The sequence below is a fragment of the Mesoplodon densirostris genome, chromosome 8, assembly GCF_025265405.1.
Source record: "Mesoplodon densirostris isolate mMesDen1 chromosome 8, mMesDen1 primary haplotype, whole genome shotgun sequence".
Classification (NCBI taxonomy): domain Eukaryota; kingdom Metazoa; phylum Chordata; class Mammalia; order Artiodactyla; family Ziphiidae; genus Mesoplodon; species Mesoplodon densirostris.
The window spans coordinates 815,517-837,398 of record NC_082668.1 but is presented as its reverse complement, the minus strand read 5'-3'; the positions used below and the strand labels follow the sequence as shown (position 1 = coordinate 837,398).

Sequence of the window (21,882 nt, the reverse complement as noted above, 5' to 3'; positions counted from 1 at the left end):
AGAAGAGTACGGGTTGTTTGGTTCCACTTCTCTGGCATCCTTGAAAGGACAAGACTGCAGTGATGAACAGACCAGTAGTTCTAGGAGTTCAGGAGGGAGGGAGTCTGTGACCCTGCAGAGAGAAAACAAAGAGGTCTTTGGGATGACGGAATATCCCGTATCCTGTCCTGTATCCACATACACATATCTATACATGTGATAAAATTCTTAGGCGTGTCCCTCAAACACAAGTCATTTAACTGTATATTAATTTCAAAGATAAATTCTGAAAAAACATGAGGAAATTGAACATTTAAAAACAGACTAAAAAGGCAAACACGAATCAGGAGAAGCTGGAGTGGCTGTATTCATATCATTCAGATTAAACTTTCGAGTAGGAAAGCAGCCAGAAATGAAGAGGGACCTTTTATAATGACCACAGGCCAGTTCATCAGAAAGACATAATAACTCTAAATAGGCAACACCTAGTAACACAAATCGAAAAACCCAAAGCAACAGGTGCAGAACTACAAGGGGAAACAGATCCCCAGTCATAAGCGGGGGTTTCAGCAGAACTCCTGTCTCGGTGGCTCAGAGCATACAAGCACGGGGACCAGCAAGGATGCAGGGGCTGGGCAGCGCTGCCAGCTGACCTGGCCCGACTGACATTCACGGACACCCACGTTCCTTCCAGGGCTCACGGAGCCTTCGCTATGACAGAACATCCTGTCGGCCATAAAATAAGGCTCAATAAATTGAAAAGGACTGTGTTCTCAGACCACAGCAAAATTAAGCTAGAAATCGGCAGCAGAAAGATACCTTAAAGTTAAAAAATCCCAAATATTTAACTAACAGAGATGCTTGATGGGAAATGTTTGGAGGCTCTGGCCTCAGCTGGGCCCTTTGGTGCACACCGTGGGGCTCCCTCCTCACTCTGGCTTCTCATTCTGCTCCAGAGAAGGGGCTCGGGGGCTGAGGGGCCGCTAGAGACCAGTTTCTGGGCGCTCGGCACTGAGGACAGAGGTTGAGACGCCTCGTCCCCGGCCCGAGGCCCCGTCCTCGTCCCCGGCCCGAGGCCCCGTCCTCGTCGTGCTCTCTGCGCGGCCTCGGGTGACCTCCGTCTTTCTTGCAGGAAGCCACCCGGTGCCCGACGCCTGCCTCTCGGCCCCCTGCCAGAACGGGGGCACCTGTGTGGATGCGGACCAGGGCTACGTGTGCGAATGCCCCGAAGGCTTCATGGGCCTTGACTGCAGGGAGAGTGCGTGTGGGCCGGGCTGCCGGGGCCCCGTGGGATGTGCACGCAAACCCCCATGAGAGAGGCTGTGGGGAGCGGGGAGAGGGGCTACACGGCGGGGTTTACGGGACGGTGGTCAGGAGAGGGCACCCCGACATTGGAGGCTCCTCCCTCCCTCCCTCCGTGGCAGGAACTCCCAACAACTGTGAGTGCCGCAATGGTGGCAGGTGCCTGGGGGCTAACACCACCCTCTGCCAGTGCCCTCTGGGCTTCTTTGGGCTCCTCTGCGAATTTGGTAGGTGCCCAGGGCTGGGATGGGGGCGCCCTTCCTGCCTGGACCCTGAGAATCCCCACAACCACCGTGTAAGTGGTGGCTTGGGCCTGGGCCCGGACCCGCATGGCGGGCCCCGGGGGGTGGGGTGGGGAGGCCACAAGGGTGCCCGAACCTGGTCACCCCGGCAGGGTCACCGGGCCTCGGGCAGCTCGGTCCTTCTCAAGGACACACGGTCTCCAGGGAGACACGCGGGGACGTGAGACGGGCTTTCCCCTTCCCTGCAGAAGTCACGGCCATGCCCTGCAACATGAACACGCAATGCCCCGACGGCGGCTACTGCATGGAGTACGGCGGGAGCTACCTGTGCGTCTGCCACACCGACCACAACGTCAGCCACTGTGAGTGGGGTGGGTGCGGGCGCCAGCCTGCGAGGCTGGGGTCCGGCCCAGAAGCCGGGGTCAGGGGTGGGCGAGAAGGCAGTGGGCGCAGCAAGAGGGGGCCCTCGAGGGGACCTGGGGGTGGACGGCCTGGCCGTGCACACGTGCCACGCCGCGCCTGCCTGAGCCCCGGGCTTAGGTGCTAGAACATTAACGTGCACCTGACGAGCACCTGCGGAGAAACAGGTTCACCCCGCGTATCTATTAGTGCGCGGATGACCAGTGACTTAGGTAGTGAGTGACCACACGTGATGGTGGTGCTGGTGGTGACGATACCAAGACCCTTGTGGACCACAGCTCAGTCCCAGCTCACGTAAGAGTGAGGGTGAACTCTGGAAAAATCAGAAATACAAGAAATTCCAGGGAGGGCCTTAGAGCCCAGCGTGAGGAGTCAAGACCCTGGCCTTGGTTCCAGCCAGGACCTCAGGGTGATCGCCCTCTGTCCCCACAGCGCTGCCGTCCCCTTGCGACTCGGACCCCTGCTTCAATGGAGGCTCCTGTGACGCCCAGGATGACTCCTACACGTGCGAGTGCCCGCGGGGCTTCCATGGCCGGCACTGCGAGAAAGGTGGGGCGTGGCGGCCCTCGAGGGGGCGGGGGGCTGGCGGGGCCCCCCTGCCGCCTCCTGCTCATCACAGCGCTTTCCTCACGACGGGCTTCCTTTCCTGCTCAGTGTTTTTCCAAGTGGATTTTAGAATCACTGATTTTTTAAAAATTCACTAGGACTTTGTTAAATTGAGTGCAGTTGGAGAATGTCAACATTTTACAACATTTAGCCACTTAAGAACGTGAGTACTCTTCTGTAAATACACAGCAGGCATCACTGTGCTCATCAGCACCCACCCAGGGCCGTCTCTTCCATGCAGTCTGAAGCAACGCTCAGAACTCTTTTCAGTGACCCAAGCATCCCCTTGGTTAGAGCCCAGGGTGCCCTGGCCCCCGTGTGGCCCGGCCCATTCACCTGGGCTCGGCACCGGGCCACGTCCAGCCCTGCAGCCTTCCCGCTGCCCTCACTCGTCCAGAGAGCTGAAGCCTGGACCTTTACCCGCAAGCCTCTGCCGCTCCCATGGTGGCCCTGAGGGCAGGTCCCCGGCGCTCTGGCCATGGAGCCCCTGCGGCCTCCCCCACCCCTGTAGCAGGAGGAGGGCTTTCCGGAGAGTAGGCCTCATCCTCTGCAAGTACCGCTGAGGTCCGTCACCCTCGGCAAAGGCACCCCGGAGAGCGGACACGGAGGGACATGGGGTGGGGTGGCCGGAACTTGGGCCGGCAGCCTGGGAGGCCCCACAGGGTGCGGGGGGAGAAGCAGCCCCCTGAGCCTGGGGGCAGGCCCCCTCCTGCCTCACATCCCCCCCGAGCGTCGAGGAGGCCAAGCGTCTAAACTCCTGGCTGGGCTGTGAAGGTGCGGCTCCTCCAGCCTGGGCGGGCGGCCGGGGCCCCGCAAGTCCAAGGAGGTGCCCCCAGTAAAGGTACAGAAAACAGGAAAATCAGAACGGAGCCGCAGTGGGGCTCCCGGCCCGGTCCGTGGATGCCAGCTCCCCACCGGGCAGGAAGGCGGGCGCAGCACTGGCCGCGCTGCGGGGCCAGCTCTCCTGGCTCTCCAGCAGAGCCTGGGGCAGGGGAGAGAGGGCGGGCGGGCGGGCAGAGGGCCCCGAGGCTGAGGGGCTGCACGTGGCTGGCTCGGCCCCTGCTGCAGCTGGGCCTCGGGCTCCGCCGAGAGGCAGGCCTGGGCGCATGGGGCCCAGCGGTGCCTGAGGACGGAGGAGGATCGAGCGGGGCGTCATGGGCACTGCGGGGCCGGGAAGCTGGCCCTGGTTTACCCGCCTCTCAGTCTCTGTCTGTCCCTCCTCGCAGCCCGGCCGCGCCTGTGCAGCTCGGGGCCCTGCAGGAACGGCGGCACGTGCAAGGAAGCGGGCGGCGAGTACCACTGCGACTGCCCCTACCGCTTCACCGGGAGGCACTGTGAGATCGGTGCGGCCCCAGACGGTGGGGATCAGCCTATAGAGAGTGGGGAGGAGCCAGGCCCCGACCCAGGACCCCCGACCCTGCCACCGTGCGTCTGCTTGTCAGGAGCATCCCCGCCAAGGCCCCAGCTCTGGGATGTTGAGGGATCAGGGAAAGGGCAGGGGTGGTGGACACATGACCCCCGACCCCGCCCGATGGGTGCCTCCTGCTTCCAGGGAAGCCAGACTCATGCGCCTCTGGCCCCTGTCACAACGGCGGCACCTGCTTCCACTACATCGGCAAATACAAGTGTGACTGTCCCCCAGGCTTCTCGGGACGACACTGTGAGATAGGTAAGGGGGGCGGAGGCCAGCGGGCCAGGGCGCAGACAAGAAGACAGGCCCGGTGGGCAGGGATGGCCCGACCACGGAGGCGCGGGAGGCGGAGCTGGGGCGTGAGACGGGACGCTCCCCTGCAGCCCCGAGGCCTCTGGGGAGGACTCGGTGGTGGGCGACAAGGAACCCCTGCACCCTTGCAGCCCCCTCCCCCTGCTTCCGGAGCCCGTGCATGAATGGGGGTACCTGCGAGGCCCTGGGGACAGACTTCTCCTGCCACTGTCAAGCAGGGTACACAGGACGCCGGTGCCAGGCAGGTGAGAGGGCCGGGGTTCCTCCGCTCCCTGAAGGGCAGAGCAGGGCCCAGCAGGGGGCCGAGGGGAGGGATGGGAAAGAAGGAAAGGAAACCTCTGAGAAGCCCATTCTGGAAGGCCCGGCGTTTCCACCCTGGGATGGGCTGTGTGGGGAGTGAGGGCCCCGGGCCGTGCGCCCAGTGGAGCCAAGGCGGGGCCGGCAGGCACCCCACGGTGCACGACGAGGCTGCCGTGTCCTTGCAGAGGTGGACTGCGGCCCGCCCGAGGAGGTGACACACGCCACCCTGCGCTTCAACGGCACCCGGCTGGGCTCGGTGGCCCTGTACTCGTGTGACCGAGGCTACAGCCCGAGCACCTCCAACCACATCCGCGTCTGCCAGCCACAGGGCGTCTGGAGCGAGCCTCCCCAGTGCCACGGTGACCTGGGGGCCCTCTGGGGCGGGTGGGTGGGTGCGCAGGGCCAAGCCCTCTCCCCCACCGGGCCGAGTGGAAGAGCACAGGGGCTGCAGTTCTGACCCTGGTCTGCCCCTCCTCCCTTTGGTATCCTCTGTGCAAAGTGAGGCCAAAACCCTGTGGTGATGGTGGTGATGACCAGTGCCAGTTCCACTCTGTACCCTTGTCTAAGGGCTTCCCTGTTCTCAGAGCATCCCAGAGCACGGGGTCCAGCACCCACACGCCCGCTCTGCAGAGGAAGCCGCCGAGGCCAAGGGGTAGCCCAAAGGCAGAGCCCTGAAGAGGCAGATCAGGGTTCAGGACTCACCTCCTGCTCCCAGCCCCACCCAGACCTGTGGAATCAGACCCTGCATTTGAACAAGGCCCCCACGAGCCCCCATAGCCCTTTGAGGGCTGTTGCTCTAGACAGAATTGCCTCCCGGGCCCTACAGTGCGCCAGGGTGCACGGCCTGCAGGTGAGGCCCCCCGACCCACGCCCCTGGAGACAGGGGCGCCGCGGACACCACCGCAGGCATGTGGCATTAAGCCAAAGCATCCCAGACTCTATTCATCAGAAATCTGTGTGATGGTAACACATTTTTCATGAAAGAAAGGTGGGGTTTTTTGGGGTTTTTTTTGCGGTACGCGGGCCTCTCATTGCTGTGGCCTCTCCCACCGCGGAGCACAGGCTCCGGACGCGCAGGCCCAGCGGCCATGGCCCAAGGGCCCAGCCGCCCCGTGGCATGCGGGATCCTCCCAGACTGGGGCACGAACCCGCGTCCCCTGCATCAGCAGGCGGGCTTCCAACCACTGCGCCACCAGGGAAGCCCGCAAGAAAGGTTTTTAAACAAAGTAGCTTAGGGACAGTGACAGCATCCAGAGACGGGAGGGGCACATAACACATTTCTGTCTCCCAAGTGCCCTGCAAGGCCCAGTAGGACCTGGGCGGCCCTATCAGGTGAAGAGTTCCAGAAAACAGGTGGAGACCGCCTGGCCTCAAGCATCTTGCTTCACTCCCGTCCTTCCAAGCCCCCCAGGGCTGGTGGTGACTGTCCAGGAGGCCACCCCTGGCCCAGTGCCACTTCTCCTCAACATGCCATCGGATGAGGCGTGGGTACCACCAGGGAACGTGAGCTCATAAGCCAAGATGTCAAGACACCCAACATGTACGGCCACCTCCGAAACAACAGTAAAGTCCAGACAACATATACTATTGGGGGTAGAAGTATAGAAGATAAATAAGAATATAAAATAAGCATGACAAACATACAAAAGGAAACATGGCACTGGCCATAAAAAATGGATCAATATATAATCCTTTAAAAGAAAGCAGAAATGAGAAGATTGAAAAACTATAATAGTTGAAGTAACAGACACAGCTTACAAATGGATACAGACGAAGACTTAAGTTAATGAGTGGACAGATGGGTGTGCAGGGCTGTACGAGAAAGAAGCAGGGAAACACTCGTAAATCAAAAGAAAACATAGGCACTGAGGAGGATAGAGGTCCTGACGTTGAGATGACAGGAATCCAAGAATGAGGAGGAAATGTTGGAGCAACTGTGGAGTAATTCCCAGAATTACTGGTGAATGACCAGAGGCTGAAAGGGCCTGCAGGACATCAAACAGGAGAAAAGGGAAACATTAGACACATTATAATAAAAGTTAAGAAAATCAGAGAAAAACAGAAAAAAAATCCTTAAAACATCCAGAGAGAAAAAAGGAACAAGAATCCACAAAGGAACACGAATCAGATCGGCACCAGGCTTCTCAACAGCGGATATCAGGAGTGAGATAATAAAATGGTATTTTTAACGTACTGAGGTGATCCATTCAGTTAGAATGGAGACAGTTCGAAAATACCATCAGTCTCACTGTAACATCAAGGAAACACCAGAGAACCCATAAGATCACACCTTTTAACCCATCAGAGGGCTGAGGATGCAAAGAAGTTCTCTCATAAGGAAACACCAGGCCCAAACAATGCTATGGGTAAATTCCACCGAACTGCCGAGAAACAGATTGTTGCAGCGTGATACAGGCTCTTCCAGGGAGTAGAAAAGAGTATGTGCCAACCCACTCTGTGAGGCCAGGATAACCTTAAACCAACACTAGATATGGACAGTTGGAGAAAGTAAAATTAGGGGACAATAAACATATGAACACAGATGCAGAAATTTGACAGTCTGTAAAGACTATATACACCATTATCAAGTTGGGTTATTGCACAAATAGTTTGATATTAGAAAAATCTGCTACAGTAAGCAACTGAAGGAGAAAAATCATGTAAGAATCTCAAAGAATGCATAATAATCATTTGATAAAATTCATACCTATTCATGAAACAAATTCTTACCAAATAAGGAATGAAAAAGTACTTCCTCATCCAGATAAAAATAACATGATACACACACCCTTCTAGTACCATGTGGTGTAAAATAATATAGAACTTATTGGAAGGAAAACTTAGAAATGGCAGAGCCCCCATAGCCCCCATGTGTTCATTACCCCACAGAGAGGTGTGCTTAGGCCAGGCATAGGTAGGCTGGACACACCATCTGAAGCACAACAGTTACACTCCACATATTCATAGAAGAAGGGCACAGACCATCAGGAGAGCTATGGAACGATGGGTTCCTGGTCCTTGTCATACAGGGGAGGATCTGGAATTCAAAAGCTGTTCTTCTGTTGAACTGACGCAGACATGCTGAGCTACCAACAGGAGGAAGGAAATTAGCTTCTGAGGCAGCTTTACTATACCTCTCCTCAAACCTAGAATATACCTTATCCTAAGTAGACAAACATTCCCCTTAAAATTCAGAACAAGACAAGGATGCCCATTATCACTAAGTCTAATCAATATTACACTGGCAGTACTAGTCCATGCAATAAAGTAAGAAAAAAATTAAAGTCATGAAAATGCTAAAGGAGGAAGTAAAAATGTCAGTATTTGCAGCTGATATTGTTGTCTTTAGTCTACAGGAAAACTTCTAAAAGTGAGAGGAAATGTAACATGTTTAGTAGATATATGTATTATAACAAAATTCATTGCATTTTTATTTATCAATAACAATTATAAAAAAGACATGTGCAGAGAAAACCAATGAAACCAAAAGCTGATTCCTTGAAAAGGTCAATAAAAATAATAAACGTCTATCTAGACTCATCAAGGAAAACAAAGAAGAGAAAAATTAGCAATATCAGAATGAAAGAGGAGACATCAGTAAAGATCGTACCAGCATTTAAAGGACAGGGAGATAGTGTGAGCAACTTTAGGCCAATATATCTCACAACTTAGAGAAAATGATGAATACTACCTTGAAAGACACAAATAACTGCAACTGACACAAAAATAAATAGAAAATGTGAATAGCCCCATAGCTAGGAAATAAATTTAAGTTGTAATTTAAAACTCTCCTGCAAAGAAAATGGCAAGACCAGACTGCCTCACCGAGTTCTATCAAACATTTAAGAAAGGAATAATACTATATACGGAGCTCTTTCAGAAAATGTAGGAGGAAGGAACACTTCTCAACTCATTTTATGAGACCAGTATTGCCTTTATACCAAAACCAGAGACATTACAAAAATGAAATTAAAGACTAATATTCCTCATGAGCAAAGCACAAAAATCCTAATAAAATATTACTAAAATCAAACCCAGTACTACATCAAAAGGATAATGCAACCTGACCAAGAAGGATCCATCTCAAGAGCACAGGTTGGTTTAACATTTGAAAATCAATAAATGTAATTCACCACATTAGGAGATAAAGGAAGAAACCATGTGATCATCTCAATAGATGCAGAAAAATCATTTGACAAAATTCAACTATTATTTTAAAAACTCTTAATAAACTAAGAGTAGAAAAAAGTTCTTCAACCTGATAAAGGGCATCCATGAAAAAGTCAACAGCTAACAAAATACTTAATGGTGAAAAGACTTCCTGCTATAGTCAGTAATAAGGCAAAGGTGTCCCTTTCACCAGTTCCTTCCAACGTCTTGGAGGTCCTAGACGGTGCCACAGACAAGAAAAGGGAAAAAAGGCATGTCTATTGGGCAAGAAGAAGTAAAGATGACACAATCGTGCACATAGAAAATTCTAAGAGATTCTACAAAAGAAGCTATAGAACTAATAAGTGAATTCAGCTAGATCACAGGATACAAGGTCAATACACAGAACCAATTATATTTTCATATTCTAGCTGTGAAGACTTGGAAAATGAAGTGAAACAATATTATGTACAATAGCATCAAAAATGATAATTTTTATATGTGTGAAATGAATTATAGACATAAATGTAAAAGATAAAACTAAACTTCTGAAAGAAAGCATATGAGAAAATCTTCATGACAACTGGAATAAAATGGTTATGTACTCGGGAAAATATTACATTGTTTCCCCACTTCTCACCATACACAACAATTAATTCCAGATGGATTAAGGACTTAAATGGATTTTTTTAAAGTATATGATTTTGTATAGAAAATGTAGGTAAATATCTTTTTGGCCTTGGGGTAGGGAAAGATCCCTTAAGCCACAGAAAGCACTAACTATAAAAGGAAAAAATGGACAACTAGACTAGCTAAAAATTAGGAATTTAAATTCATTGGCCTTAAGAAGATCAAATATAATCTACAAACTGGGAGAAGATTATATATGTATTATATATTATATATATATATAATATACATATAATATACATATTATATATATATAATATATATATATATAAAATCAACCCAATAGGAAAATAGGTAAAACACATGAGTAGGCATTTCATGGAAGAGGAGGTACATAAAGCCAATGAAAAGAAACATTCTTTTCATTAGTGATCAGCAAAATGCAAATCAAAAGTACACTGAGATACTTTCAGTTGGCAAAACCTCAGAAGTCTAAAAAGCCCAAATATTGGTGAGAATGTAGAGCAACAGGATTTCTTATGAATTGCTGGAGGAAGTGTAAATTGATAGAAGCACTTTGAAGACAATTTAGTAATTTGCCTATCAAGTTGACCATTCATATAAACTGTGTCCTAGCAGTTCTACTTCTAGGTATAAGTCTAGGGAAAACTCACACATCTACACCAGGAGATGTGAAAGACGCAGCTTTTTTTTTTTTTTGCAATAGCAAGAAGTCTAAATCCAACCCAAATTCCTACTAAACAAGAAAGGATAAAGTATGGTATAATCACACTGAGGAATATTATACAGCAGTAAAAATGGCGACCCACAACAATGTGGAGACATTAATGTTGAGTGAGAAAAGAGTACGTACACCACAATGTCCTATTAATAAAGTTCATAAATAGCAAAATCAAAACCATATATTGTCTAAGGTATTCATAAAATTTTTAAACTAATTTAAGGAAGAGATAAGCACAGAAATTCAGGTCACAGGGAGTCGGGAAGTGCACGTGACCAGATGAGCGGCCAACGTTCTAGCTCCCAGGTTGGGTGCCGGCCCCCAGGTGTCATTATGTCATTACCATTTATTTACTTATTTACATGTTAAGCATTAAAAGTAAACTCTTCTAAATTGAACACTTTGAATTCAGGAGCACAACTCTCAGTTTTTAAAAAGCCTGCGGTATTTTAAAATTAAGGACTCACCCCCAAATATAGTGGTTCCATACGTGATTGTTATCTAATGAATTGGCAAGATTGGGCCTGTCCCCCGAGCGCCACTGAGGGCAGCCCCAGGCACTTCCCAGACGCCGGCCCGGCCCGAGTGCCCAGGTCCAAGGTGTCCCTCTGCTCCGAGGCAGCCCTGCCCAGATTCTGGCCTCTCCCAGCACCTGGGGGAGGTCGGAGACCTCTGTCCAGACCCTCACACCAGAGTTGATCTGTGTCCATCTTAGTGTGGCTTCGAGTCACCCCCTCTAACAACAGCAACACTGCTTTATTCTTGGGGCCTCTCCTGGCACCTGGCACCCGGGCTCTCCTCTCCCAGAAATTGACGAGTGCCAATCCCAGCCATGCCTGCATGGGGGCTCCTGCCAGGACCGCGTCGCTGGGTACCTGTGTGTCTGCAGCCCAGGGCATGAAGGAGCCCACTGTGAGCTGGGTAAGACAGGTCCCGGCCCTCGCTGCGGGCTGGCAGCTCCAGCACCCCGGCCGTGGGCCTGGGGCACTGGCGTCGCCTGGCCCTGGTCACCTTGCTCCAGCTGCCCCTCTCCCTGGGCTGGTCTCTGGTTGGGCACTGCCTGCTCTCCCAGGTCCCTGCCAGCTCTGATGTCCAGAAGGACAGCAGTTTATAAATATCCGCTTCTGCCTCCCCGGGGGGACTGAAAGCTCAGCTGAGAAAAGCTAGCCGCCTGCAGCCTCTGGCCTGGGGGCAGGGGGGCAGGTCACACCCCAGTACTCTGCGCCGGAGGAGGGAGGGGAGGCCTGCCGGGTGCACCGCTGAGCAAGCCCTGCTCCCCGCACGCCTATGAGGGCCTCTGAGCCCCAAGACAGAGACACCGCCCCGGCGTGGCAGGGCAGGCCCAGGAAGTCCAGTCGGGGCCCCTGAGAAGCCTAGGCAGTGAAGGCAGGAGCCGCCTGGGGGCAGGCTCTGTGGGCAGAGTGGAGGGCAGCGGTGAGGCTGAAGTCTCGGTGCACAGGAGACCCCGGGGGCGTGGGGTCATGCCGTCTGGTGTCCCGACTCTGCAGAGACAGATGAGTGCCTGACGCAGCCCTGCAGAAACGGAGGCTCCTGCAGGGACCTCCCGGGGGCCTTTGTCTGCCAGTGCTCCCCAGGCTTCGTTGGAGTCCACTGCGAGACAGGTAGGGGCTGCGCTTGGGGGATCCCCACGCGCCAGGCCCTCAACCACACTCGCTAGGCCCCCAACACCCCGGAAAAACCTCTTGTCAACGAATGTAGACCCTGGGCCGCTCAGAGAGCAGGGGGATGGGGGCAGTCCCCATGGCCCTGCCGGACAGGACCCCTGGGGGAGGGGCCCCAGGGGGGAGGAGGAGGGGAGGGCCGGGTGCCCGCCAAAGGGAAGGGGCCCATCGCCAGCCCCTTCCGCCCGACGGCTTGCCCACTGCCCCCCACCGCGTCCCAGCCCGGCCTCCCTCCCGCCTCCCCTTCCCTTCTTCCCGCTGTCCTCTCCTCCCTCCCCCAGACACCCCCCTGCCGCCCTGGCCGACTCTCTGGGTGTTCTCCAGAGGTGGACGCCTGCGACTCCAGGCCCTGCCAGCACGGAGGCCGCTGCGAGAACGGCGGCGGGGCCTACCTGTGTGTCTGCCCGGAGGGCTTCTTCGGCTACCACTGTGAGACAGGTGGGGCCCGGCCGCCCTGCCCTCCTCCGGGGTCCTTTCCTCTGCCCGCCCCCGCCTCCTGCACTCACCCTCCCCGGCGATCTCAGGTCCCCCCCAGCTCCATGTCCAGCCACAGGCCCTGCTGTCCCTGCACTGGCCAAGCTCAGGGCCGCCCCGGGGGCCAGGAACTCACGGTTCCTCCATCGGGATACTCTCCCTGATCAGCCTGAGCAGGGGCTCCTTGGGGACCAGGTCCCGGCTGGAATGTCCCTCCTGTACGAGGGCTTCCCTGACCACAGACCTGCAGGGGCCCCCACCCTATCACCCATCTCCCTAGCACCATTTTTCCCCTTTGGAGCACTGTCCGGTCTCTGGGGCTGTCTGGGCAGTACTTCTCCCAACTTGCTGATGTGTATCCCCTCCCAAAACAGGCCTATCCCCGGGGTGGGGCATGGCCTGACCTGGGCTGTTCGAGTGTCCCCAACCCCTAAGCTGGGCCTGGCTGGCACCACTCAGACCTAGTATAGTGTGGATGGGCTTCTGGGCTCCAGCGCCACCACAGGGCACAGGAGCCTGCCCGGGGACACGCACAGTACGGACCGCCTGTGGCCAGAGAGCCCCACTGCACAGGCCTGGGGCGGCGGAGGGCACTGCAGGCTCTGGCCTGTGAGCTTGGGTCCACACCCGCACCCCAGCCCCAGTGCAGAGGAAGGCCAGGGAGGGGCCACTGCTCACGGCTGCCCACTGCCCCCCAGGAGTGGTCACCCCCTGCCAGAGCGCCTTGGCTCGGGTCGGGGCAGCATGGCCAGGTTCAGAGTCAGAGGCCTTCCCTGCCTGGCCTCTCCACGGGGCCCCGGGAAGCCCTGCCATCCCCCTCCGAGAGTGCCCGCACCCCCATATCCACCTCCCCAAAGTGCCGCCGTGATACCACCCACCTCCACCCCACAAGTGCATCAGCGCGGGAATGGCCCTGGGCCAGGACCAAGGCCCAGCTGGAGGGGGGCCTGGCGACGTGCGCGCACTCACGGCTGCCTCCCCCCTTGCAGTGAGCGACCCCTGTTTCTCCAGCCCCTGTGGGGGCCGCGGCTACTGCCTGGCCAGCAACGGGTCCCACAGCTGCACCTGTAAAGCGGGCTACACGGGCAAGGACTGTGCCAAAGGTGAGGCGGCCAGGGTGCCGTCATCAGGGGCAGACTCCCCTCCTCCCCAGGGCTGCACACACCCCGTGGGATGGGCCAAAGGGCCGAACGGCCCCCAGGGCCGAGTGTCCAGGCGGCTGCTCTCCCAGGCTCTGCCTGGGAAGCCGGGAGGAGCAAACAGGCCGACGGGCGGCATCAGCGCAGTCACGCGTGCGCGCACATGGGAGGCCCTCCAGGGGCCCAAGGCGGGCTCACACCAGCAGTGGCCCACCTGTGCCCCGGGTAGCCAGGCCCGAGAGCCAATGGGCCAGACACCTGCCTGGGGGCCGGGGCTCCCACGGCCGACAGCTGACCACCCCCCTTCCCTTGTTCTTGACTGAAACCCTGAAGAGCTCTTCCCACCAACGGCCCTCAAGGTGGAGCGAGTGGAGGAGAGCGGGGTCTCCATCTCCTGGCGCCCACCCGAAGGCCCAGCCGCCCGGCAGATGCTCGACGGCTACGCGGTCACCTACGCCTCTTCCGATGGCTCCTACCGCCGCACGGACTTCGTGGACCGGGGCCGCTCCTCGCACCAGCTCCGGGCCCTGGCGGCCGGCAGGGCTTACAACATCTCCATCTTCTCGGTCAAGCGCAACGCCAACAACAAGAACGACATCAGCAGGCCCGTGGTGCTGCTCGCCCGCACGCGTGAGTGTCTGCAGACCCTGCCTGCCCCCCTCGAGGGCCCCACCAGCCACATGCCCGGGAGCCGGCTGGGGGCCGACCAGCCGATCCCCAACACTGGCGCCAGCGCTGCTGGGCAGGGCAGAGAAGGAACCGTCTCACAGAGGAGAGAAACAGATGCGGGACAGAGACGGAGAGGGGGGTTAGAGAGCAAGGCTGGGGGAGTGCGGCGGGGACCCACTGAGAAGGTCCTGGGGCTGATGAGCCAGCCCACACTGGGGTGGGGCCGAGGGGAGCCGGCCAGGCGTCCCGGGGGTGAGGATGGAGCCTCATTGCTGCAGGTCAAGAGAAGGGGCAGCGTGGGACCGCAGGGAGGGCCCTCTGGGGGAGCTGCCCTGAATGGAAGTTGTGTGTAAGGGCGTCCAGAGAGGCTTGGGGCCCCAGCTGGCTTGTCTGCTCCTGGGGTCAACAGGGGAGGGGGAGAATCCCAGAACACACCCAAAATGGTGGGATGGTGAGCGCTGGCCCAGGGGGTCAAGAGACTGGGGAAGGGGCGGCTGGAGGCTGGAGGGTGGAGCAAGAACTGGGAAGTGGACCCCTTCCCTGAGGTCGCCAAGGACTCTTCCTGGCTTCTCCCCCGTCAGGCCCCTGGACCACCCAGACAGTGCAGGTAGTCGCTGTCGGTGCCACCGAAACAGCCAGCCAGAGGGTCAGGAAGGGCCCATCTCCCCCCTGGCAGTCTGAAGGGGCCAAGACCGCCCAGAGCAGTGCCCACAGCAGCCCCTTTGAAGCCCCCCTAAGGCAGGGGCCTGGGGCGTGTCCACCCACCCCAACTCCACACTGGGCTGGGGGACACATTCAGCTAGCCCAGGCTGGATGGCGCATCGCGAGGCCACCTCTCCTTGACCACCGCCCCCCAGTGCCCTTCCCGAGCCTCGTCTCTTGTCCCGGCCCTGCCCTACCCAGGGGTGAGGAGGTGCCACATGGCTGTGCCCCCATTGTCCCCAGGACCCCGCCCCGTCGAGGGCCTTGAGGTCACCAACGTGACTGCCAGCGCCATCTCGGTGCGATGGGCTCTGCACAGGATCCGCCACGCCACCGTCAGCAGCGTCCGCGTGTCCATCCGCCACCCCAAGGCCCAGGAGGACGAGTCCACCGACGTGGACAAGGGTGTGGACAAGTTCACATTCAGGTGAGAGCGCAGCGGCCTTGCCACACCCCGGCTCCCAGACTCGCTCTTGCCGCCACCCTGTGCCCACCCCTGCCCAGCCCCTGGGGAGCAGGGGCGCTTGATCAGTCCTGGGTCTCACTCCTGCCTCGCCTCCTCATGGGGCCGCCAGACAGGTGTTTCAAAGTGCCCCAAAAAAGCAGAGACACTCTAAAAATCTGAGGACAGAACCTCCTGCACGGAGGCCAGCGAGACACTGCCCACCCAGAGGCCAGCCCAGAGTTCTTCCAGCCTGAGTCACGCAGACGCCTCTGAGAGGGAGAAACCGTGGCACCCCTGGGTCGCCTGACGTTTTTATCTCATTCAGCAATATGTTCAAACCTTAAACTAGGCATATAAACTTCTTAGGCTTAATTATTACAAATTACATACAAACAAAACTACAAAAATAAAATTCAAATGAACATCAGTCATTGAGAATGGCCGATGACTGAAATAAACACTTTAGCAACCCTGCAGGGAAGCCTCACGGCCTAGGCGCCCCGGCTCAGGGACCCCTGTGGGCTGCTCATCAACCAGAGAGGTTTCCAGCCCCTGGCCAGGAGGGCAGGCAGTGCTGGAGGGCAAGGGTGAGGAAGGAAGAGTGCTGGCAGCCTCCCAGGCAGGGGTCCCCTCCCAGTGGGGAGTAAACCCGGCTCCACTCCAGGACACGCCCACCACATTCCTGCGTAGCAGTCTGGGCGGGCTTGGCGGGAGCAGCCCTGCAGCGTCCAGCCCAGAGCAGCCACAGGCCACGGTCAGGGGGAGGGGCTCCGGAAGGTGAGGCCAGGCCAGGCGGGGCGCTCTGTCCACCGCATCCTCTGAACCACCCACTTTTTGGTACATTTCTGGTTTGCAGACTTTTTACAACCACTTTTTCTGTGCACGACTGTTCTTTCTGTCTAAGCAGACGGCTGTCAGTGCTGGAGACGACACTCCACTTTCTTTGTCTTTTAAGTATTGCTGTGACTCTCCTTGATTTACATCCTGCCCACTTCCCAAGAGTGGCAGGACAGAAACACAAATGGAGCCCAAGGTGGGCACTTTGTGGCTACGTCAGGGTCCCCAAGACCACGCCCACGTTCACTAGGGGGCCCCCAGGACTCAGCAGAGGCCATGGTCACAGCTGGATTCAGGACAGAGAAAGGATGCAAAGAAACACCAGTAAAAGGAAGGGGCGCAGGGACAAGTCGGGGACCAGGCGTGAGCTCCCAGAGCCCCCCACCCATGACATGCTTTGCTCCCCACCACCAGCCGTGACGACCGTGAGGTGCTCTCTCCCCGGGGAGCCCGTCAGAGACACAGCGCCTGGGGCTCTTCCCGGGAGTGGTCGCGGGCACCTGTGCCTGGTGACGGTTCCAGACTCCCAGGAGGGAGCGGCACTCCGCACGACCTCACTGGGCACAAATGTTCAGGGGCCGTGAGGCCCTCTGCTCCACGAGGGGGCTGGGCACCCTCCCGGGAGCTTCCAGCCCGGGGCCCGCCTCGCGGGCAGGCGGGCCTGTCTGGTAACCCTTTTCCTCCAGTTGCCCTATTCTGGCCTCTCCTGTCTTAACACCAGCCTCGAACCTCACTGCAGCCACCCCGGCAGGCCTGTGACCTTCCCAGCCACTCCAATACTAGACAGACACACCAGGGAGTAGCTTCCTACCCCAGGAGCACTCAGGTCTCAGGCCACAAATCTGGCCTTCGTGGAGGCTGCTTGGCCACCAGCACTGGGACGACCCACACCCCCGTCACACCTGTGCGGAGGAGCCTCAGTCTGGCAGCAGAGCCGTCCTGTTCCTCTCTCCCCGGCCTCCCCTCCCCACAGGGCCCTGCTTCCAGGAAGGAGATACACCATCTGGGTGACTGCCCTCAGTGGGCTTGGGGGGCAGGAGCATCCCACCGAGAGCCTGGCCTCGGCACCACTGCACGTGTGGACCCGTAAGTAGAGTGGTGAGGGTTCAGCTCGCGCGGGGCCTTCTGGAAACTCTCACCTCCCTCCGACCCCTCAGTCCCCTCCAAAGTGGCCGCAGCACCAGAAACCTGGCCCTGGCCACGTGTACCAGGTGTGCCCAGAGGCGCCCAGGATGGCGGCTGCAGGGGGCTGGGGGCCCTCCTGCGGGGGACGACCTTCCTAGGCAGCCCTCCGCGTGGGTGTTCACATGCTGCCGGGCTCCTGTGAGACCGGGGTCACTGAGCAAGGACAGGAGGAACAAGCAGCAAGGATGCCCACGCTGTCTGCCCCAGTGAGCTCCATGCTGTCACAGAGAGGACACCCGGCCCTCACTGCCCCTCCCTCCCCAGCACGTGGGCTGTCCGGGCACAGGGGGCACAGTGAACAGGGGTGGGGAAAGGGGCAGGGGCTTGGTGAGCAGGGCAGGTTTGAGCAGGGCCTCGCCGGGTGGTGCAGGTGGACAGCACAGGCTCAAGTCCTTGCTCTGACCCTGAGTGCTGGGGCCCTGGCCCACCCTCTGCCTGTCTAGCCCCCTCCCCTATCTACATCCCAGGAGAAGGTGTGCATGGCCAGGCTCGAGGGATGGAAAGTGCCACCCGGGAGGGCACCCTGATGGACTGACCAGGCAGGGGGCCTCACCGGGGGCCAGCAGGTGGCGTTCTGGGGGTGCCTCTTGGGGCAGGAGGAGGAGCTGCTGCAGGCCCTGAGCAGCTGCAAACACCCCTCCACGCCACCCTTTAGGACCACAGAGTTGTCTGTAACCACCCAAGCTGGCTTCAAATGAAGCTTCAGCAATCTGTGCCAGATCTTTAAACCGTGTCCTGGGCAGAAGACCCTGTCACCCCCTATTCACTTCCCTCCCCTGCTCCGTGCTCGCCTAGGGCCTCTGCCGCCAGCCAACCTGACCGCCGCCCGAGTCACGGCCACCTCTGCCCACGTAGTCTGGGATGCCCCCACTCCGGGCACCTCACTGGAGGCCTACGTCATCAACGTGACCACTAGCCAGAGCACCAAGAGCCGCTACGTCCCCAACGGGAGGCTGGTGTCCTATACAGTGCGGGACCTGATGCCCGGACGGCGGTACCAGCTGTCATTGACGGCCGTGCAGAGCGCCGGGGGCGACCAGCTGCGCAGCGAGCCCGCTCACCTGTACATCATCACCTGTAAGTGCGGCACCTTGTCCAGGAGGCAGCTCTCCTGCTGTACCTCAGGACCCTCCTCTGGCCCAGGCCACACTGTCCCAGGGACAGACAGGCAGCCGAGAAACAGGGCTGTGTTGACACAGAATTGCGTGCATGAAAACTGAGGGAGGATGTCCTGGACAGCTGGTGCTGGGTCAGCGGGCTAGCAGTGCAGAAGAGTAAGCGTCTCGCTCCGCACCTTGGCCGTCCGCCCGAGTGGACCCCAGGTGGCCGAGCAGTAAACACAGGGCATCACCCGGAAAACAAGCGCTGAGAGTGGGCAGTGGCAGCGTGGAGGCGGCCCTGGGTAGCAGCCTGGCAGCCAGGCCTGACCCATGAGGAGCTGCTGGACAGCAGCATGGGCAAGAGGGCAGGACAGCCTCAGCAAGGGGTGGGCTGGGAGAGGCAGGGAGGAAGGACAGAGTGGACGGACGGAGGGTGGGAGCAGCTGAGGAACGCAGAGGCTCAAGGCCACAGTGAGGACACGGGTCTGCTCCTGAGAGCACAGGAGGCCCGCTGGGTCCCGTGGGGGTCCCGCACAACCCCGCTTGCATGTCCAAGCTCACAAGGGGATGGTCTGTCTGGATGGCGCTGCAGGGAGGTGGGCGGTGGCCTGGGCTCCCTCCCCTCCCAACCCACCAACTTGCCCTGGGGCCATGGAGCGCACTTGCCGAGACATTCAGACCCACCTCAGCCCCAGGCGCGCCTGCCAGTCAGACAGGGCAGGTTGGGGCCCCTCTGTGAGCCGGTGGGGGGCGGGAGTGGTCTCTCAGGTGAGGAGGGTACCCAGCCCTGGGGGTGGGGGCTGCTGAAGGCCACGGTTAGGTGACAAGGACCCACGGAGGAGCCATGCCCTCTCTCTCGGGGTGTGCAGGGCGTGGGCCTCAGATGAGGTGAGTCTGGATGGGGTCCGAGGCACGGCCCCACCTGCAGGCGGAGAGCCTGGGCCAGGGTGGGGGGCTGGGACCAGCGCCTGGACCACTCCCAGGCCGCATCCGCAGCTCCTCCTCCGGCGGGGAGCGGGGCTCGGGTGGGACGGGGACACACGGCCCTTCGGCTCTCACCTCGGAGCAGCGGGGCAGGAGGGGGGCGCGCGGAGCCCCAGACCAGCCCGCGCGGCCACCCCGTCCTCCACCCGCCCGCAGCCGCGAGGGACGGCGCTGACAGACGCTGGCACCGGGAAGGACTCCCCCCGCGGGCGCTCAGAACCCGACCGGCCCCCGCGCGCCTGCCGGAGCTACGCCTGCTCAAGGACCCCGGCGCCCCCGCACCGCCGACCCAGGCCCCCAGGTGCCCGCCTCATCCGCCGCCCCCGAGATCCCGGGCCCAGAACCCGCCTGCTGACCTGCACTGACTCTCCCGCAGGTTCTCGGAGCTCGTGGACGGCAGAGGACGAGTGAGTGCCAGCTTCCGCAGCTCGGCTGACAGACGGGTCACCGTGAGATCACGTGAGTGCCAGGCCTCCCAGTGGACTGAGGGTCGAGGTCCCTGAAACCTGGGCTTCAAGACCACCTCCAGTGCCCCGCGCCGTCCCCAGCGGGGGACCTCGATGGGGTGGGAGGCCCTGGGCTCCAGGGCCAGCGCGAGGAGCCCACGCCACCCACAGGCTCCCACGGAGGCTTCCCGGTGTGGCTGTATGGGCTGAAGGGACAGGCCGCAGGCAGGCACGGGAGAGAAGACGGAAAAGAAACCTGTTAGGAGCCGGTCCGGGTCGGGACCCTGAGAGTCGTTTAGTGAGCGCGAGGTCCCGGGACCCGCAGCACGAGCCTCGCCAGGGGGCTCCAGAAGGGCCAAGAGCGTGGTCTGGCTGAGGGCAAATAAGAGGGGGAGGAGGGGGCGTTGTGGACCCCCAGGAAGCAGGAGAGGGAGGGAGAGGAGAGCAGGATGTGACCCTAAGAAGACCGACGCATCAGTCAGCTGCTTAGGCCTGTGGGCAAGGCAGGAGGTTTGGCCCTGTTGGGCCACTGGTGACCTTCGCCCACTGTTCCGGTGGGGCTGGCAGTCAAGCCGAGTCCCTGCTGAGGACTGGCAGGAGGGTCAGGGCTGGGCTCCGCCCGGAGAAAAGCTGATCCCACCCGAGGCAGCGCCAAGACCCACCCTGATCCCGCCACGCCAGGCCCCGCGCCCCAGGGAGAGAAGCCACTCAAGGAGGCGGCCCAGGGACAGTCCTGGGCGCGAGGCAGCGGGCTTCGTGGTCAGCACGCTGTGGCGTCCTGATCTCTCCTAGAACCCACGGCTCTGGTGCAGCTGGAGCACGCGGAGGAGGTCCCCGAGCAGGTCAGCCTGGCCCTCCAGCTCCCCGGACGCAGTGGTGACACAGGCATGGAAAGTAAGTCAGCAGGAGTGGATTTCAGGGCTGACCACCCTCAGGGGCCTGAAGGACCACAGTGAGGAGGGGCGAGGCAAAGGGCCTGCCCAAGGGGCAGCCGAGCGCCCCGCCCTGGAAAGGGGGGACCAAACCACATCACGCAGGCAGACCAGAACGGGCCTGGGGGCTTCAGCCACCCAAACATTCAGAGTCCTCCCTGGAGAGATTGGCCCACCGCTGCCCCCTGCAGACGGCCCCTCCTCTCCCTCTGCGAGCAGCAGAGCCCTCCCCTGCCTCTCCCAGAGATGTACGGGGAGCAGGATGGCAGGAATGAGTGGAGGGGCAGCTGCTAGGCGGCTCCAGCTGGAGTATCGCCTGGGAGGCTGCTGCTACCCAGGCTCGGCAAGCAGGGCCTGAACTGTCCGCCGGTGAGGACCACAGCTGGGCAGCTCCAAGAGGCCATCTTCCTTCCTCAAACTCAGACCCTTGCTCTATCTTTCCTCCTGTTCTAACCCTCGGGGCCTTGTCCCTCTGGGGACAGTTCTAGGAGCCAGTGGCCCTTTCTCCTGAGTTACACCACAGGCTCAGACGGGGCTCACCCATCAGCCAGCCCCCAGAGAAGGCAGAGTACTCGGTAAAGGGAGAGTCAAGCGCCCAGGATGCGGCCTCACCTGCAGGCCCCCAGCGTACCCAAGGACACCTGGACACATCCAGGCACCTGCACCAGAGGGTGTGTTTGCCAGCAGTGGCTCCACGGCCCCACAGTCCAGCACCCCTCACTGTACGAGGCCTTGGTGAGCACCAGGAGGGGCAGTTTGCGGGTCAGACGCGGTCAGAGAACAAAGCCACCGACTAAGGTGTGGTCAGAGTGAAGACACTCGTGTTGCTGGCGTTTTGTAAGTGAAAAAACAAACATTTTATCTGATGGTGTGCGTTATGTCAGCCCTTTTAAATATCAGATGTTTCATTTCACAAAACTCAGAAATTAGAGGGATGTGACTGACCTCTCCTGAGTCCCTTCTAAAGGAGAGATTCGAGGTGGCACCAGGCTGGCCCCGGATGTCACTGCCATCTGCAGCGTTTGCTACCATGAGGGACGAAGCCTTGAGAGAGTGTGAGATGATTTTAGGTGATAACAGGACAAAACATCTCTAATGGCCCCCAGGTGCATAAAATTAGTCATGGTCTTTGGCTCCTGTCACACTCTCACGATCCGGCCAGGCTGGCCCCCTTTTACTTAGTGAGTCTGGTTG

General features: G+C 58.5%; 1 protein-coding gene across 1 annotated transcript in view; it reads left to right on the top strand.

Moving 5' to 3' along the window:
* Positions 1–21,882, top strand: part of SNED1 (sushi, nidogen and EGF like domains 1) — an 87,055-nt gene that overhangs the window by 49,031 nt on the left and 16,142 nt on the right. Inside the window, exons 9-27 of the mRNA XM_060106418.1 lie at positions 1,112–1,237; positions 1,404–1,508; positions 1,772–1,885; positions 2,376–2,492; positions 3,776–3,892; positions 4,102–4,218; positions 4,404–4,517; positions 4,758–4,931; positions 10,901–11,014; positions 11,602–11,715; positions 12,100–12,213; positions 13,239–13,352; positions 13,722–14,018; positions 15,003–15,186; positions 17,015–17,127; positions 18,022–18,303; positions 19,467–19,611; positions 19,687–19,769; positions 20,549–20,650. Coding sequence (XP_059962401.1) covers positions 1,112–1,237; positions 1,404–1,508; positions 1,772–1,885; positions 2,376–2,492; positions 3,776–3,892; positions 4,102–4,218; positions 4,404–4,517; positions 4,758–4,931; positions 10,901–11,014; positions 11,602–11,715; positions 12,100–12,213; positions 13,239–13,352; positions 13,722–14,018; positions 15,003–15,186; positions 17,015–17,127; positions 18,022–18,303; positions 19,467–19,611; positions 19,687–19,769; positions 20,549–20,650 — 2,646 coding nt within the window. The remainder of the gene's footprint in view (positions 1–1,111; positions 1,238–1,403; positions 1,509–1,771; positions 1,886–2,375; positions 2,493–3,775; positions 3,893–4,101; positions 4,219–4,403; positions 4,518–4,757; positions 4,932–10,900; positions 11,015–11,601; positions 11,716–12,099; positions 12,214–13,238; positions 13,353–13,721; positions 14,019–15,002; positions 15,187–17,014; positions 17,128–18,021; positions 18,304–19,466; positions 19,612–19,686; positions 19,770–20,548; positions 20,651–21,882) is intronic.